At 47.2% G+C, this 16,900-nt stretch overlaps 1 protein-coding gene across 4 annotated transcripts in view; it reads right to left on the bottom strand.

Moving 5' to 3' along the window:
• Window positions 1-16,900, bottom strand: part of Grip163 (gamma-tubulin complex component 6) — a 525,896-nt gene that overhangs the window by 156,748 nt on the left and 352,248 nt on the right. For all 4 annotated transcript variants that reach the window (XM_075670058.1, XM_075670059.1, XM_075670060.1 and 1 more), the window contains one exon: window positions 12,719-12,854. In XM_075670058.1, the coding sequence (XP_075526173.1) occupies window positions 12,719-12,854 (136 nt within the window). The remainder of the gene's footprint in view (window positions 1-12,718; window positions 12,855-16,900) is intronic.

The raw sequence follows: 16,900 nt of genomic DNA, 5'->3' as shown, positions 1-16,900 counted from the left end.
AGACCACCCGTTGAGAAGACGTCGGGGCCCGCGTCACGGCGCCATTTAGCCATGGTGTCGTTCTGCAGGCGACTACATGAAGTTGTTTCTCTCTCTCTCACTGAGCCTTGAGACGACAGAGGGGAGACCAAGGCTTGGTGGTCTGTACGAAGTATGAAGCGCGGTCCCCAGAGGTATGTGTGCCAACGCTCGCAGTCCCAGACACACGCGAGTGCTTCTTGTTCACCAACTGCATACTTCCTCTCTGCTGGGGAGAGTGAGCGAGATGGGAAGGCGACTGTGCGTAGCTGGCACCCATCCATTTGTTGGAGAACAGCACCAAGGCCGCAAATCAGAAGCATCCGTGGAGACAAACCCCGAAAGAGTTGTATCAAACATCTGAAGTACTTTGCTGGATGACTACAGGAACTTCACCTGAAAACTAGTGTCGATGGCAGCACTCCATATGAAGGGTTGATTCTTGAAGAGCAGAGCGCGCGTCAGGTCCATGACTCCAGCAAGGCAGGGAACAAACTTGGCATAGTACTCAGCTAGCCCAAGCAATGAACGCAGACCAGTGGCAACAGCCAGAGCAGGAGTGTTCATGATAGAATTCACTTTCTGTGGCAGCGGTGAGTTGCCTTGGGCTATGACCCTGTCGTCCAAGAAAGACGATTCTTCAATGCAAAAAATGCACTTGTGATTGAGCTCGAGTCCAATTGCCTTGATGCGGCGCAGAACAGCGGCCAAGTGTGTTAGGTGCTCTTGTTTGGTCTTGCCAACCACAATGATATTGTCAATGTAGAACAGAAAGCCAGAGCACCCTTTGAGAATCTGCGACATCAACTGCTGGAAAGCTGCGGGGGGCGGATGCCAGCGCAAAGCATACCCGCTTGAAACGGAACAGTCCCTCGCGAGTCATGAATGCAGTGAAGTCTCGGCTCTCGGGATGCCGCAGAACCTGGTGGTAGGCGGATGCAAGATCCAGCTTGGAGAAGGTAGTGGTACCGGCAAGGCTGTTCAGGAGTTCTTCAATGTGAGGAAACGGGAAGCTGCTGGCGATGACTGCTTTGTTAGGTTCACAAAGGTCAACACAGTCAAATGCTGCCATCCTTCTTCCTTATCACGAAGAGGGGGACACCCATTCCGAGGCAATAACATGCTCGATGACATCCAGTTCTTCCAATTGACGAAGCTATTCCGAAACTTGAGGTTGGAGTGTCAGCAGGAGGCGCCGAAGTTTCGATGCCACAGGAGGCACCGCGAATCAGATCTTGATCCGATGGACGAAACCCTTGGGGAGACCAAGGCCTGGGACGAAGTGGGAGCTGAACTCACTAGACAGGGTCTTCGGAAGAGGGCTTGGTGGTAAAACTTGGTGCGGGCCTGAGAGCTGGGTCACGTCGAGTGTTGCTGGCATGGTTGATGTCTCGAAGCAATGCGGAGACGAACCTTCAATGTGCAGGTCCAAAGCCTTGATTGCATAAATTCCAAGGATAGATGTGCCTTTCAGCACAACATAGCACAGGAGGTAGGCCGTGTGTCCCTTGAACGTGACTTCTGTGAAGAAGCAACCACGTACGGAAATGGAGCCCTTAGGGTAATCGTGAAGCTTCACTCGTGGAGCAGCAAGAAGTGACTTGTCAACAAAATAATGCTGGAAAAGGTTCTCTTCCAGGATGGAAACTGATGATCCCGAGTTGCCAAGAAATTTCAAGGACTTGCCGGCGACAAAAACATCAACGAAAATGCCAGCTCGAGCAGGACCCACCACGGTAAGAACGCTTAAACATTTAGCATCATCAGCTGAGTCCCGGCAGTCGACTTCATGGGCGGCAACAGTGGACCTGGACAGGAGGATGACAAGGGGCAGTGTTGGCAGGAACCGCAACGGAAACAGTGCGGTGACGCCTTTTTTGAGTCGCGAGAGCACTCAGGGGAAGTAGACCAACAGGGACATGAGCACGGCCGCGTTGTATCTCCTGAACACCGAACACCTCATGAAATTACTTGCTGAATGTGCCCAGGTGCAAGCTCTCGAGCTTGCTGAGCGGTTTGCTCCAGTTGCTGTGCCAGAAGCACAGCGTGCAATAAAGGAGAGCGATGAACCTTCAAGAAGCAACCGTTCATGCAGGTGTTGTGACGTGATGCCTTCTAAGAACTGGTCGCAGAGGGAGTCGTCAAGGGCGAAGAAAGGACACGAAGCAGCAAGCTCTCATAAAGTGGCGACATACTCTCGCATGTCCTCGACTGGTTGCTGGGTACAGCAGCGGAAATGATGGCATTATACGACATTGCTTGCCGAGGCAAAATGTTGCGTTAATGCAGTGACAGCTTGGCCCTATGATGATGGAGCTGTGGGTGACTTTTTGGCCTCATCGGAAGCTGTCAAGGTGGAAGCCGGCAGGATGGGTTCAGAGACGTGGTATGGCAGAGCAAAGAAAATATGCTGACCTTCAATTCCCAGACTGTGTAACAGGAGGGCTTTGCATCGTATGGGTACCAGTTCAGATACTCCGGATGCCAAAAGAAAGATGTCAAACATGCGAAACCATTGTGGCCACAGAACCAGTAGGCAGTCATGCGCAGGCAGAAAAGGTGGTGGTGGAGCGTGGCCGGAAAAAATGACGTGGCCGGCTTGGCTGCAGGGGAGATAACACCTTCAGGGAAAAAAAAATTTTGAACAATCAAGAACCCTCGTCACCAATGTGGTATCGCGGCCTACGGGCCGGGGAAGAAGAGAGCCAACCAACCATAACCTAACGAATGATTCCCTTTATTTTCTGACACCCAACGGGAACAGCAGCGACACAGTCATTCACAGGGTTTCCAGATAGGTATCGAGTATCAACCAAAATTAACGACACAACAGCTTTGGCCACCCAAACATTCGAAGGGTGTTGCTTATTTTGCTCTGAAAATGTGAATGAGACAAACGAGCACGATCAACCACACAGAAAACTATGGTGCGCAGCTGGCTTCTTCTCCGAGTGCACTGCACAAGGTCGTCACCAGTGGTGCATCCATTGGCGCGCCCTATGCGTATATATTCTCGATTGCGCGCACCTTGACGACGCCAGAAAAATCACCCAAGGCATAGTGGGAGAGTCAAATCCGCCACCAAGAAGACCGACAGAAGGTAGCTTTTGAAAAAAAAAAAGGTCCTGAACAAGGGACCCATGTCATATGTAAGAGGCATGCGGTGCAAAAAGAAAGGAAGAGGACGATGTGCGCAGATCGGTCTGAATGGCATGAGCCCTCGAGGAGTGTGCCCCGAGCTGTGATCGGCAGAGAAGTGGTGCTGAGCTGGCATTATCAATGTGGCTCTGGGCCAAGAAGGTTGGAACGTCAGCATTACACTGGCGACGGTAGCCATGGAGGCTCGGTTAAGGCCGTGATGCTGGCGATCCAGGGTGTGGCCGTCGACCTCGGCGACGTTAAGAGCGAGGCTCCTTGGACCTGCTGCAGCCTCTTACGGCAGTGCCGGGCACTCCAGGAAGGATCCCCCTTCAGACGCAGACCAGCACATACGATAGTTCCTGGGGTGTCTCATTGGGACTCAAAGAAGTAGAGGCGGAACCCGGTTTAGGCCTAGCCAGTGAGGCAAGAGCGCCCTGTCATCGATGGAGTTCGGGACACCGGGACTAAAGACGGACGGGTTGACTGGCCGACATCAAAGCAGCAATGTGTGCACCGTCGGCGATGAGCAAGATCTGACGGCATTGGACTCGGAGATATGTAAGACGACAGAAGTTTGCAAGAACACTCCTTCTGACGGCGCCGCGACCATAGGATAGGGTTGCCTGACTTTCGCTTAGAAACCGCTAAGGATGAACGTAGACGAGGATTTATTTAGGCTATGCAAGCATTACTGTTCCTTAGTGGAGCTTTAATTTTAGTCAATTGAGTTTTTCATTTTGAGTTTGGGTTAATTAAAATCTGTTTGCTGTGTTGACCTGTGTCTTCTGACTCCACCTCTCCTAACATCCGCACACCCCCAAGATCAGTGACAGGTGACAAATTCGTGACAGTTCTTGATTGGGAACGTTGGCACTGGGAAAATGTACGTAACAGGAACATATCAACGAGGTTCTACTGTACCTATGCCTGTAATGGAGCCGGTCATATCAATCTCTTCCCTGCTTTTTTTGCACCAATACTCTAAATGTCTCTTGCTTATCTCGAATGCTGACCCCAGCTCAAGCTTCCACCCACTTTAAATCCAAGCGCTTCTTTTGCATACGGGTTTCACTGGGCCAATCCCTTCACATTCTATTAGGATGTGTTGAGTTGTCTCCGGATTTTCGCTGCAGCATATGCATGACTTATCATGTTGCGAATATGTGCTCCAGTATGTTCTTGTCCTTAGGCAAGCAGCTGCCCTTTGTGTTATCATACAGATGTTTCCTTCTAATTTCTTTCTTTCCATTCTTGTAAATCTCTATGGTCTTTCCTGCTTCCATTCTTCGCATCCAATTCGCCGTCTTTGTTTCTTTCTGATGACTCCTGGTTGTCTATTTGCACTTTCAATTATCCTGTACTTGGTTGCAAACTTTCTTGGCTTCTTCCTCCGTTCTGTGTGCACGCTTTTCAGGTACAGATATTTGTGCACTTTAGGCGCCCATTTATTTTTATATATGTTCCTGAATCTCATTAAAACTAATTTTGCACTGCACTTCTCAGACTACTAAACAGGCTCAAAAGCCCATACCACGCTGCACAACCTCATTTGTCATTTTACCGTGGGCTGTCAAAGCCAATTGACCTACTGATGTCTGGTGAACTTCCAACCGCGACAACATATACAATTTTAAACCCAGAATGGCATTAACAAGCATTGCACCATTTGTCCATCACGCGTGTAGGATAAATCAAACCGTAATTCACTGTTTTCCAGTTGTCTTTTATGCCCTTAACATCAAGCATGAACAACAATGGAGAGAGAAGACATCCTTACTTAAGTCATATAAATTTCCACCACTTCATTACATTTTTGGCCTTCCCATACAATTTGTAGTTGGTTGCCTCTATATATTTCCCTTACCAGCTCCACGAAATCGTCATCTATTCCGTCGTGCTTGAGAACAACCCATAACAATTCCCTGTCTACGTTATCATAGGCTCCTCTAATATCTAGACATGCTATCACTAAAGGTCTATTCTGAGGTACTGAAATCTCTATGCAGTGAGTTATATTATCCGCTGTGGGCATCGAGGTGCCTTCCTGTCCCTCGTCCCCCTGCTCGAGCATTGTTCTCAGCTCGTTCTCCGGGAATCGCTGGCGTAACGGCAACAACGGACACGGCTGGCACATTGGAGCTAATTTCCCGTGCGAACCGTGCTTCTCCCATCTGGGGTAGATGTTCACAGGCCTGCAACAGGTGGTTACATGCAGTGTTGTGGAATGGACGCCCCCATTCCATTCCAATTTCATTTTGGAGAATGATAACTTGCCACAATTCTATTCCTATCAATTTCTTGGAATGAAAAACTTAGCCTATTCCGCCTCTGAGAATGGCCAGGCAGTTCACTTACATTTCTGTAATTCCTCAATGTAGGAAAGGCATCTTGGTAGTTTTATCGAGTTACCGATGAATACATGAAGCTGATATCATCAGACGCATAAAGAACTGCAAAAATATGCAAAACGTGTTACCAAGGTCGAGGGATAGTAGCTTGGTGACATATCTGGTGCAGTGCAACAACCCTACTAATTCCCATAGGGGAAGTTCTCCCGCTATCTATAGTATTTGCATGGTCAGCATGTTTAACGGCTTGCGATGTTTTAATATTATTTGAGCATAATTGTGTTAATGCTAAAATAACGACGTAGCTTATTTTTGTTTAGGTGTCCTCGTGATTTTTAAATGCCACAATAGAGGCCGCTAGCAGTGCAAGGTGCAAAAAGAAGCTTTATTTTGGTTTTAGTCACTGAAATTTTGACACAAAATGGCATGAGCTAAATGGGCACTTTGCCATTTAGTTTTGAAGACTCGAAGTGTAAATGACGGCTGCTTCAACGGTTAGTTCTAAAAACAAAAAAAGTGAGATAAAACAATTGCCTTCTACCTAACTGTGTTGCGCTTCAGAAACATGAGCTGCTTGAAAGAGATGCTTGACAGCCGATTTCGCTTTGCTGTCATTATCAAGGATGCCGTAGAAAACACGCATTCCACGTCAGCCGATGGTGCACTCACAGTAAAAGCTGCCCTTGTGAGGCGGGAAAGCAAGGAAAAATGGCTGGCATTCGCGAGGGGCTTAACCCTGACGCTTTCGGTCAGGGGCTTAACCGTGTCTGTGCAAGTTCCCTCTGTAAGGTAAAGAGATATTTCCCCTGCAATGGACCGAGGCATATTGTCTTGGTGGAGGTTTCATTTTGCCTGATGTTTTTAAACATCAGTCTGCTTGGCCCTGGTTCAGAGTCTGCATTCGTGACGGAGCTCACGCTCTCCTGCCCTAACAGAAGAGGCCCCCTCCCGAGCACAGCAGAATGCGTCAGCTGAATAGCAAGAAGCCTTAAACCGTGGGTCTAGGAGGGTACCCATATTTAAAGAAACAAACAAACAAACAAAAAACAGATTCAGTCCACGTGCTTGCGAACCGCTTCTCCAGGCTACATTGTAGGCCTTTAGGAACCTCAATGCAAAGAAGTTTGCCTTTGCTTTAAAATTTCTGCACGGGAAACTTCGATATTTCGCAACATGGGAAGCAAAAGCCTGGCTTTCTTGTGCCTTTTCTGCAGGGTAGAGCAGCTCAATCAAGTCTGTCATCAGCCTCAGTTCATATTTAGACAGATTAGCCTTCTTGCACGCGTGGAAAGTTTCTGTCGGGCCTGGATGACTCGAAAAAGTGGTAATGAGCTCTCTCATCATTCGCAGTTGCGAGTTCCACCTCATTGGGTTGTGAGATTCCAAATACAGACCGGACACATTCAACACTTCTTCCATGTCAACGGTGCTCTTGCATATAGATGCAATGATAGCACCACATTTTTGTGCGACTTCCTTGGCATTTGAGTCCTAAAATTAAGTGAGGACGACAATTAGTGAATATTGCCACTGCAAGTACAAGTAGCACAAACGGCAAACATGCAATGCAATAGAGTTTCAGAAAGAGAATGATGACATATGTAATCGTATGGTATTGCACTCGACAACACGCTGGTGCTCTTCAAGACTGCGTTAGACAAAGTAAAGTTGGGACAGACACGTCCATTTTCTGCAGCCCTACGATAAACGAGGTTGTGTTGTGCACGTAGTGCCATGGCTACAGCACTGTGGCTGGTATTAACTTAAGGAAATGGGCTTCGTAATTCAAATAAACATCCTAGCAACAGACTGCTGCCTTTCTGACTGGTCTTATATGCCAGGCAACTGTGTCTATGGGCAGAGCAATTTGTACTAGAAGGAGTGATGTACACAGGATTTCATGTTCCCAAGCGGAGGTGGGGGGGTGTACCACCCTCCCCCCCCAAAAGAAGAGGAGAGGGGGTCCCGAAAGGAGAAAAATAGCAATGAGCACAAAATACAATATGACAAAAATAGCTTGAACAAGGAATAAACATAATCCAAATCTTTTCAAATGTAACTTCGGGACGCCGTGGGCATTTCTTTACATTCAAATAAAAACAGGAACAGCGCAACACAGGACGAGCGAGTAAAGAGCACAGGACAGAACGCTGACTAGCAACCAAATGCTTTATTTGCAGAAGTAGCATATAAGGACATTGTTGAATGTGACATAAAGAACTGTATGGGTTTCCTTTTAGTGAAGCAGCATGATCGCATAGGTGATCATTAATACACTTCCCCGTTTGCCCGATATAGCAATGTTTACAATCAAGCGGGATTTTATAGACGACCTGCGTTGTACAGTCAATAAAGCCACGAACATGATTCTTATAGCAGCTTTTGTGTGCGACAGTATCCTCCGTGTTGACTATTTTGCACAACCTGCTCAGTTTATTAGGGGCATTGGACACCACCCTCGCTTCTGCCTTGGCCGCAATTTTCATGTTATGGGAAACACGGTGTACATAAGGAATGATGGCAAGCCTAGATCTCGAAGGCGGTGACTGCATAGTTTGTTTTCCGGCGTTCTTTAACTCTTTTACAAGGCCACCAGCAACACTGCACAACATGCTGGTTGGGTAGCCTGCTGATGTTAGTCTGTTGACTTGCGCTGAAAAGCTCTGTTCAACAGAATGCTTGCACGAGCGCTTCAGAGCAGCTCGCAAACATGCCTTAGCGATGCCTCGTTTGACGAGCACCAGATACGCTTTTTACTGATTGCGTGCAAATTTTTCAGAAGGTTTTTCATTAAGCTCTGCACCTCGCCTCTGAGGCAGCTGAATTTGTATGCCGTCAGCAGCTGCTCCGGTTAGCCAAGAAAGAACCCAAGTCCAAGGCACACGGACAATACGTCGTACTTTTGGACGACACCTGCGTCCCTGAACACGTGAACGACGTATCAAAGCACATAAGATGAAACCATTACATTATTTCATAGCACATACCTGCCAAATGGCATCTTTTACGGCAAGCTGCAGGCTGTGGGCAGCCCAGCCAAATCGAAATTGCTCCAACTAACGGCACTCGTTTAAAAGCTCCTTGGCTAAGCGTTCTGGGCAGTCGTCGAAATTGTCATCATCATTGTCCTCTTCAGTTTCCCACCTGGTAAATGCAAATGCCTTTGGCATCAATGAAGCATTATTTGTCACCATGCAAGGGTCCTGGAAAATGAAACAGAAACATTTAACGGAGGTGAAATTGTATAAAAATACATATTTCACTTTGTCAGCAATGTTCCACTGCAGCAACACTGAGTCATACTCAGAGCGGATCCAAGCAGCTGCGTGGCTCTCTGTCAGGCGAGTAAAACTGAGGAGGTAAGTGTGAGCCACGAAGTCGCTGTCCATGAATGTTGCTTCGACAGCCAGGAAGCCATCCGTAGATCGCGACGTCCACATGTCTAGGGCGATACAGATTTACTCTGCTCCTGCCAAAGATGATATTTTGGTCTGCAGTGCTAATACTTTCCTGGACAGAACCTTCTCTCTGAGGTCATCTCGTGATGGCAACTTGTAGCCCGCGACGGCGACCTAAATCTGAAAGAATACAAAACAGTTACTTTGATGAAAGGCGGCTTATAATATTGTCAAACTTACCGTTACGAATTGTTTGAATGACGTAGTAGTTCTGTGGAAACTCGCAAGGTGGAGAGAAGTAATAAATAAAGGGAAAATCAGACATCCACCTGTTTGTAGCAATTGCTACAAAGGAAACCCATATGGGTTCCTCGAAAGAAAAGCCCAGACCAGGACGAATTTTTCAACTCTGAGGCTTTTCTTTCGAGGAACCCGCATGGGTTTCCTTTGTAAGAATTGCTACGAACGGGTGGATGTCTGATTTTCCCTTTATGAATTGTTTGAATCTGTCCCTTTTGACAATATGAAAGGGTTTCATGTCAGTGCAAATCACGTTGATTATGGCGTCTCGATGAGCAGCCTTTCGATGAACAGGCACAAAGCTGCAGCTAGCAATGAAGGCCAACATTATCTTCGGCTGGCTTGGCAGCCTTCCTCTTGTTGCGTGTACGCACGTTCATGCTTTCTTTTTAGGTGCCGAATCAAATTAGATGAAACTCCGACTACAGCCTGTATAGTTTCGGAGCAAAGCTTGCAGCGTGCAACTTGTTTGTTTTCTTCACGGGTAATTTAAAAAAATTGTTTCCAATGTGCCATGTTGGCGGACTGCGTGCGTGAGCCACTGGGCGCAGGAGCCAGTCTGGCAGTGTGATACTGAAGCGCTTTTTATTTGCAATAGAAGGTTGGAAAGAAAGGTGGGGGTGATAGCACAGAAAGTCGATGGGGATGCTTCGAAGCATTGTCTGGCATTCACACTATGAGCGAGCTACTGAAGACCTGTTGTGCTTTTTTAGGCGCCAACAGGCGCCAGAGTGGCGGTTACATGGGACTTTTGGTTAAATGGGACCTTTGCCTGTAAGCACTGCAACTGTTGCACTGTGCTGTATGTTGGGTGAATAAACCTATGTTTGTTGGTGACCTGACTCTGGAGCCTACTCTGCGCCATATGGGACAGTTGATGAACCCTGCCGCAGAGCTTTTGTGTGTTGTGGAGTGGAGGAGCGGTGTACTCTTTCCTGACCGTCACTTGTAAGTTGAGCCTTGTGCATACCCATCTCCACATAACTGGCGCCCAACTTGGTTTCAGAGTGGCATCAGAGCAGGCTGCTTCACGGCCCTGGTTACTGCTTGATCCCCTGGCTACGGACTTAATGTCCTTCGATGTGGATGGCACCGACAGCATGAGGTACGTTCGCCTCGGTGACCCCCTACTTTCGGCCACCGGGAGCCATCCCTTCTTTGGACAGCCCTTTGGTCATGTCGACCACTGGGTCTTCACCATTTGTTTGTCATGTGTACCCTAGCCATGCCAGTTTCATGTTTCCTCAACTGTTCGAGACGTGTGGGAGCAGGTGCCTACTAGCCCCTCCGACGTGCTGCTCCCGCTTGTTCACTGGCCCCTTTTCATCCCGAGCGCAGTTGAGTCCGTCCGGCTGGCCGGGACTGACAGACAGCAAGATGTTGCCACTGGGGCGGTGGTTTCCTGAGATTGAGTTAAGCATGACGCGTGAGCTGGGGGATGCGGCACGGGATGGCACTTCGATCCCCACAAGATGTAATAGGGAGTGTGGGTTGATTCTGTGAATGTGCTCACATCACATGCTCATGTACGCCTCTCTCTCAGACAGCTGTCGTAGTGTGAAGAGTGGCATGTAGGAAATGCTTCCATCACAACACGGAGAATGGCATCAGGAGACAAGAACCTGCGTCACAGCCCAATGGCCCAAAGAACAGCTGTATGTTTGCACGGAGGAGTTTGGATTGGAAACACATGTGTAGTGTCACTGGTTTATACATCATAAATGGTATTTGTAGATTTCAGTGTGACCTAAAAGACTCCAACTAATGTTTTGATTGGGAGACGTCCATCACATGACATCTCGGTATTGAGTGAGTCATGGTAGCCATTGTGGATGTGCTCCAATGTCAAGCAGTAACAATCATTCCCTTCTTCAAAAAATGCAACTTCATTAATTCTTGTGTGTTCCTTCTGCACAAACAATGTCATTACAGGCATGGTATATATGTAGCATATGAATAATGTAAGCATGATGTTATGACTCGAGTTCGCATTTGGGCCAGGAATCAACCCGGCACAGGGGTGAGTACGTCCGGTAGTAGGAGCAAAGAAAAAAGGGTTTATTAAAGTGAAGCTTTCTTTCCCTCTTTCTTCCACTTTCCGCCGATGCTGCTGCTGCTGTCGTCCTGCACGCCGCTAACACCGGCCACGTCACAATGTGGCCACGTCACAAGAACATAAAAGGCATGAGCTGTCAGTGTTTTGTTTCATGACAATTGTTTATGAGCTGTCATTCTCAAAATTCTGAGGAATAACCTTGTATGGAATGTAAGACAAGGTATGCGCCATGTGGAGGGCCTGCGCGGTTGTGATCCAAAGTGATTGTTTGCCAAGCGATGCCCACGGCGTCGACACCGTATTTTCTGCAACACGGGTCCCTTAATGCAATTTCACCAGTACATGACAGGAGTGTGGCACAAAGGAAATACGACCCGAAAAGCTCGTGCCAACGTTTATGCCGCGTCACATGTGCACCAATACCCTCCGGACACTGTAACTAGGCGTGACCCCCCTCAAATGCAGTGCAGGAGCTGCCGCGCTTGTTTCCATGCTCACCCGCAACAGCAACAACAGTAGACGGAGGAGGTAGGGAGAATGTTAGCGAAGGAATAGAGAGAGAGAGAGAGCGAGAGACGAGGCAGTTTTGTGAGCTACAATGTAAAAACCAGAATGGCGCCGAGGCGTGTACTTAGTGCCACTTAGTGTCACTGCCAAATAACGTCAAAGAACGTCACTGCCAAATAACGTCAAAGAACGCAAACAGCAGACAAAGCTTCGCTTACACTGACTCCCACAGTGCGTAGGATCTGCATATTTTTTACGGTATTTACACTGGCCCCAAGTATGGAAGCCCCATGCTATGTAGCAGCATATGAAACGTCTGAGTTCACATCAAGACATGTCAGCCCACTTCCTCCCACTGCATCAAAATTCTCTGCTTTTAACATTGTCATCTTCCCTAGGAGACTAGACTAGGGAATCTGTGACTGTATCTCAGCCAGTCACCATCGTCGAATTGGTCACAACATCCCACCCATGATGTCGCACCGTTCCGCCTCCTATGTTGCACATTCGCACCCGCATATGGCACAAGCCTGTAGCAATCTGGAAATCAAAGGTCGAAGCGGTTCTCATGGTAGCCTTCGACGTTGGCCCCTTTCATTAATTACATTAGCTTGACAGGGTCAGGTCCAGGTAAAGCGATCTTCGTGGTCGTGGTAGTTGTCACCTTGAAGTGAGCTCCTTTGTTTACGTGTCACAGTCTATTTCGGGCCCCACGTCATGTGGACGTGTGCTGATGAAAGGACTGCCTTGTGGAAAACATATAAGGAATGCTCATCGCCCCATTGAGACGTAACAATGGCATCCACAGCACATAATGTAATACAGTATGCATATTAATGCAACATCACATAATGTCAACACACTTGGTATTAACACAAGCATCCACATCAAAGAAGCTTTGCGTACACCAATTTTCACAGTGATCAACAGTACTGGGTAAGGTAACTCACTGTGCTATCAATGGGGGAAGCAGGGAGCGCTTCATGGCAATCTCCAGAGGGAGACCGCATAGTCCACCATCAAGAGCCCAGTCGCCAAAGGTGCTGTCTGGCATGAAGAATGCCAGCTTAGATGACGCCAGAGGCTCTAGAAAGAGATTCATTGCAGGTTTGAACAGAACAGCCGTGCAGCAGTATAGTGATAATTGAAAGCACAAAAATATATTCATGCATGATCTGCTTGAAATCACCTATAGTTCGGTACAACTTTAGAAAAAAAGGGGCGTTTACTCTTCCAAGGCGGATGCACAGAAGCCTCCACCAATGGGAGCGCACTTTAGACTGACGTCACAAGCCGGACGGCCGGTGACCTCGCGGATGGAGAATATGGCCACCTGCCCTTCGAACTGGGCCGAATTGCATCAGTCATGTGTGTCTGCCCCTTGTTAGAGTGAATTCTCAAACTATTTGCAGTCATCTATCATGCCGTAAATATTATTGTGAGGCCACGATGCACCATTTGTGCTGCATGTGTTTATTGTGAGCTGTGATTTGGCGACAAAAGATTGCAGCGAGCATCGCTGACGCTACGCTGTGTGAACTCGCGAGGCTGCAGGCTTGCAAAAAAGAAAAAGGAAAATGTGAAAAGGAACGCAAAAGAAAAACTACCACATTCTTGAAAATAAGTTTGTGAAAACACAAAACCAAAAAAATATAACTCTTATGCTATTTAAAACCAAGAGTATTTATTTAAAACAATGAATGAACCATTTTTGTACCTTTCCTGCCGCGATCGTCTCCTCAGCCCAGGTTTGTATTGGTTTCGATAAATGCATTGTATTTTTTTAAGTACTTGTTAAATAGCAACTGATTAATTTTAAGTTCAGAAAACGAGCAGTAAGTGTGCTGTGTACATGTAAACCAGCGCAAAAGTCATGCAGAGCTGCTCTTTCTTCTTTTGTCCCTTGCAATGAAGCTAAAAAGCAGACGATGCGCAGCATTGTAGAAGGCACGGCGTTATTTTTATCTTGAGATCCAGCATGTGCTGACACATTTTAATCCCGAGAGCTCTAACAAACCAGTCATCAAAATATAAATGTTTTTATTTACACCGAGAATTACGCATTCTTGAAACACATTTTTTTTTAATGGGACTATTTTAGTCACAGTGGCAATCGGCTCTCAGGCTTTGGTCATCTGGGCGAGGCCTCCCCTTTTTTCGAAAATGTACCTGACTATAGTAATATTTATGGCCAGTAGTTCTGGCACACAGAAGGTTACATATTCCCAAGAATGCTGGTTGAATGTGACAAAAATTATTACTTCTTTATTTGAACATCACCTGCTGCCTCATTGTTGCCATTACTATGGGACATCATAGTCCTGTCAAAAATGAAGGGCTTAGGGCATCATAACTGTCTCACTTCTCTATGGACATCTGAACTGTCCAGCAGTTATGAGAAAAATACAGGCTAAGAAAAAACGTCTAGGAGGAGAATGTTACCATAAAGTAGATGCAAAGAAAGTAGGAAAAGGTATTAACCCTTTGAGGGTCAATGATGTAAATATACAGCGCCGCGAACAAGTTCAAAAATGGTCAATGCCATATATTTATGGCGCCACCTGTACGTTTAGGAAGCGTGCCAATTTCCTAACTTTTCTTTTCTGTCATGTGCTGCCACTATGTGAGAATACAAGGAATTTTTTTCACACTCCTCCCTCTCTCGGTTTTCGTTGCATGGCTTGTTTTATAGCTAGTTTGCTCCCGTATGTCTATATACTACAGCTCGTGCACTGGCATGCGCGCGGGCAGGCGGCAGTTTGGATTTTGTTCTGTGGGCGGTTTCAGCTTCTTGCACTTGTAAAACTGATGGCTATCTCGTTACTAATTGCTCAAAGAGCGACTGCTTGTTTCTCGCTCATTTAGTGCTCACAGGGGTGCGTAAAGGAAGGATGCCACCATGCATGCGTTTCCGTTGCTTCTTCTTCTTTTTTTTTTTGACACTCATGAGAACTCATTGCCTCTGGTTGGCAATAAGATGAAGATTAGCGGAAGTTTGTCATGAGTGTTTTTTTTTTGATGGGCACACAACCACACAGTTTTCTTGAGTGTGCGCACCTACGCAGTTTGATCATGCTATGGGTGTACATATTAGTGTAAGAGCAGGAACATTTGAGTCTTGCGAAATATTCTCGTGTGCGCATCTTCAAGGTCTTGAACTATGTGTATAACAATGCATCAAATTTTTAATTCTTATAAGTTTATTTCTTTTTTATTGTTGTTATTCATGAATGAAGAGTACATATATACCGATGCTAAATATTTTTTTCTCACTTTACGGTCAGCCTAGAAAAATTGCGGTAATTTTTTTTTGTGAAATAGGTCCCTAAGAAAAATTGGAATCTGCAATAAAAAGAAAATCGACCCTGGGCAGTCAGATATGGCGAAAGGTTAAAGGTAGAAAATTTTCCAGGGAGTAACTTAAACCCCCCCCCCCCCTTTCCTTTCCCTAAAAAGGTACTTGTCAATACAAGTAAGCAAGTAAAGTAACCAAGGTATTAGTGCTGCATTAAAAAAAAAATATAGCCATTTTTGCTTGATTCTTGGCACATTTTGTTAAGGAACATCAGTTGTCAGCGGTGTCGCCTTCTTTTTTGGTGTCACCGCCTTGGCACAGAGACAGTACCAAAGTTGCCATCCGTCGGCCATGGAATACGAGTCGTCAAGATCTTGCGGTTCGGCGCTCGTCCTTTTCTTCACGTCTCCGTCATGTTTTTTTCTTTCTCGCTGCCAGCATTTCAAGTATGTACTAAACACCCTATTCACTGCATTAACTCTACGATAGGTTTCACGTTCTCTTTACTTGTCTCTATTCATCACCGAATGCGTAGTTTCCACATTTCCTTTAACACGCTAACTGGGCCGACTGTGCTAACTGTACACTTTTTTCTTTTGTTTTAATGCTCACTCAAGTATGTGGTGCATACTTTGTGTCTTCATTACGTAATTCTCACCCTGCTGTAAAGCCCGAATGGATGAAATGTAGGTATACTAAAAAAAAAAATTACCTGCTGTGAAGAGAACTTATTGGCATAGCATCAAGCTATAAAAGTGGTCACTGGCTCTCAAGTTTGTGGGGTTCTCACACCCGTGCTCTTGGGACAAAGGAATGACAACACAGTCGTGCAAGCAATCACAAGGGCATTTATTGCACTTTTCATAGATCAGTGCCAGCTAGCCGAGTTGCTATCCACAGAACATGTTGATGGGCGCGCAACAAATCTAGGAAATCCCACTCACCGTGACGTAATAGCGAGCGAATATGTTCGCCCCATGCTGGATCCTAACGCCTGGTCGTTCGTGCGTACGGTCACGTGAATGGTGGCACATTCAAACTAGGCCTCACGGGACCGTCTCGCAGACCATGGATCGGCACACGCGCGGAACGTCTGCGCCGCTAGACGACCTCCAACCAAAGAGGAAGCCCTTGTCTTTTCCCGCACCCAAGTAACCCCTCCGTGAGGCGGCACTAGCAGTGTAACACTCGCGCCATCTCTCGCACTGCGCTTCAACCACTCCGACCGCCGCGGGCGCCAGGCCACGCGGCGAAGCCGCACTGCAGGAGACTGGAGCTATGCAGGAAAACAAGATATCAGGGGACGTGTGAGGGTCGCGCATCCCCACATCCCCCCAACCTTACATCACTACATATTCCGGCGAAACATGTCACACGGTCTAACATCGATGCATGCTTCGCAAACAGGTAGTACATGCAACAGTGGCCACGCTGAGGAAATGTCCACACGCTGTCCATAGCATGCGAGCCGAAATTGTCCTTGGGTACACCGCCGGCGTTCGCCGGTCACAGCAGTAGCTTTGCAGACTCGACGGCACGATTCCAGGCTTCTTCCTGTTCGCTTCTTCCTGTTCGTCCCAACACAGCTTTCTCTGTCGTTGTGCCTCTGCTGCTGTCGCGGATTTTGGCACGCAAGATCAGCAAAGGTGCACTGACTGGCCCCTTATGATGGCTTGCACCTCGATGCACAGCAGGGGTCCACTCTGTTCTTGCAGCCGAAGTCTTCCGCTCGGCCTTGAGGATAGGTGCTTGGTTGCGGGGTTTGCAACTTGGTCGTGGGGTTGTGCGGCTCGGTTCGGCGAATTATGCGTCGGCGCCACCATTTCGGACTGGAAGC

The sequence above is a fragment of the Dermacentor variabilis genome, chromosome 9 (assembly GCF_050947875.1).
Source record: "Dermacentor variabilis isolate Ectoservices chromosome 9, ASM5094787v1, whole genome shotgun sequence".
NCBI classification, from domain to species: Eukaryota; Metazoa; Arthropoda; class Arachnida; order Ixodida; family Ixodidae; genus Dermacentor; species Dermacentor variabilis.
Note: the sequence above shows the minus strand (reverse complement) of the source record. Positions and strands in the feature narration are given on the sequence as shown.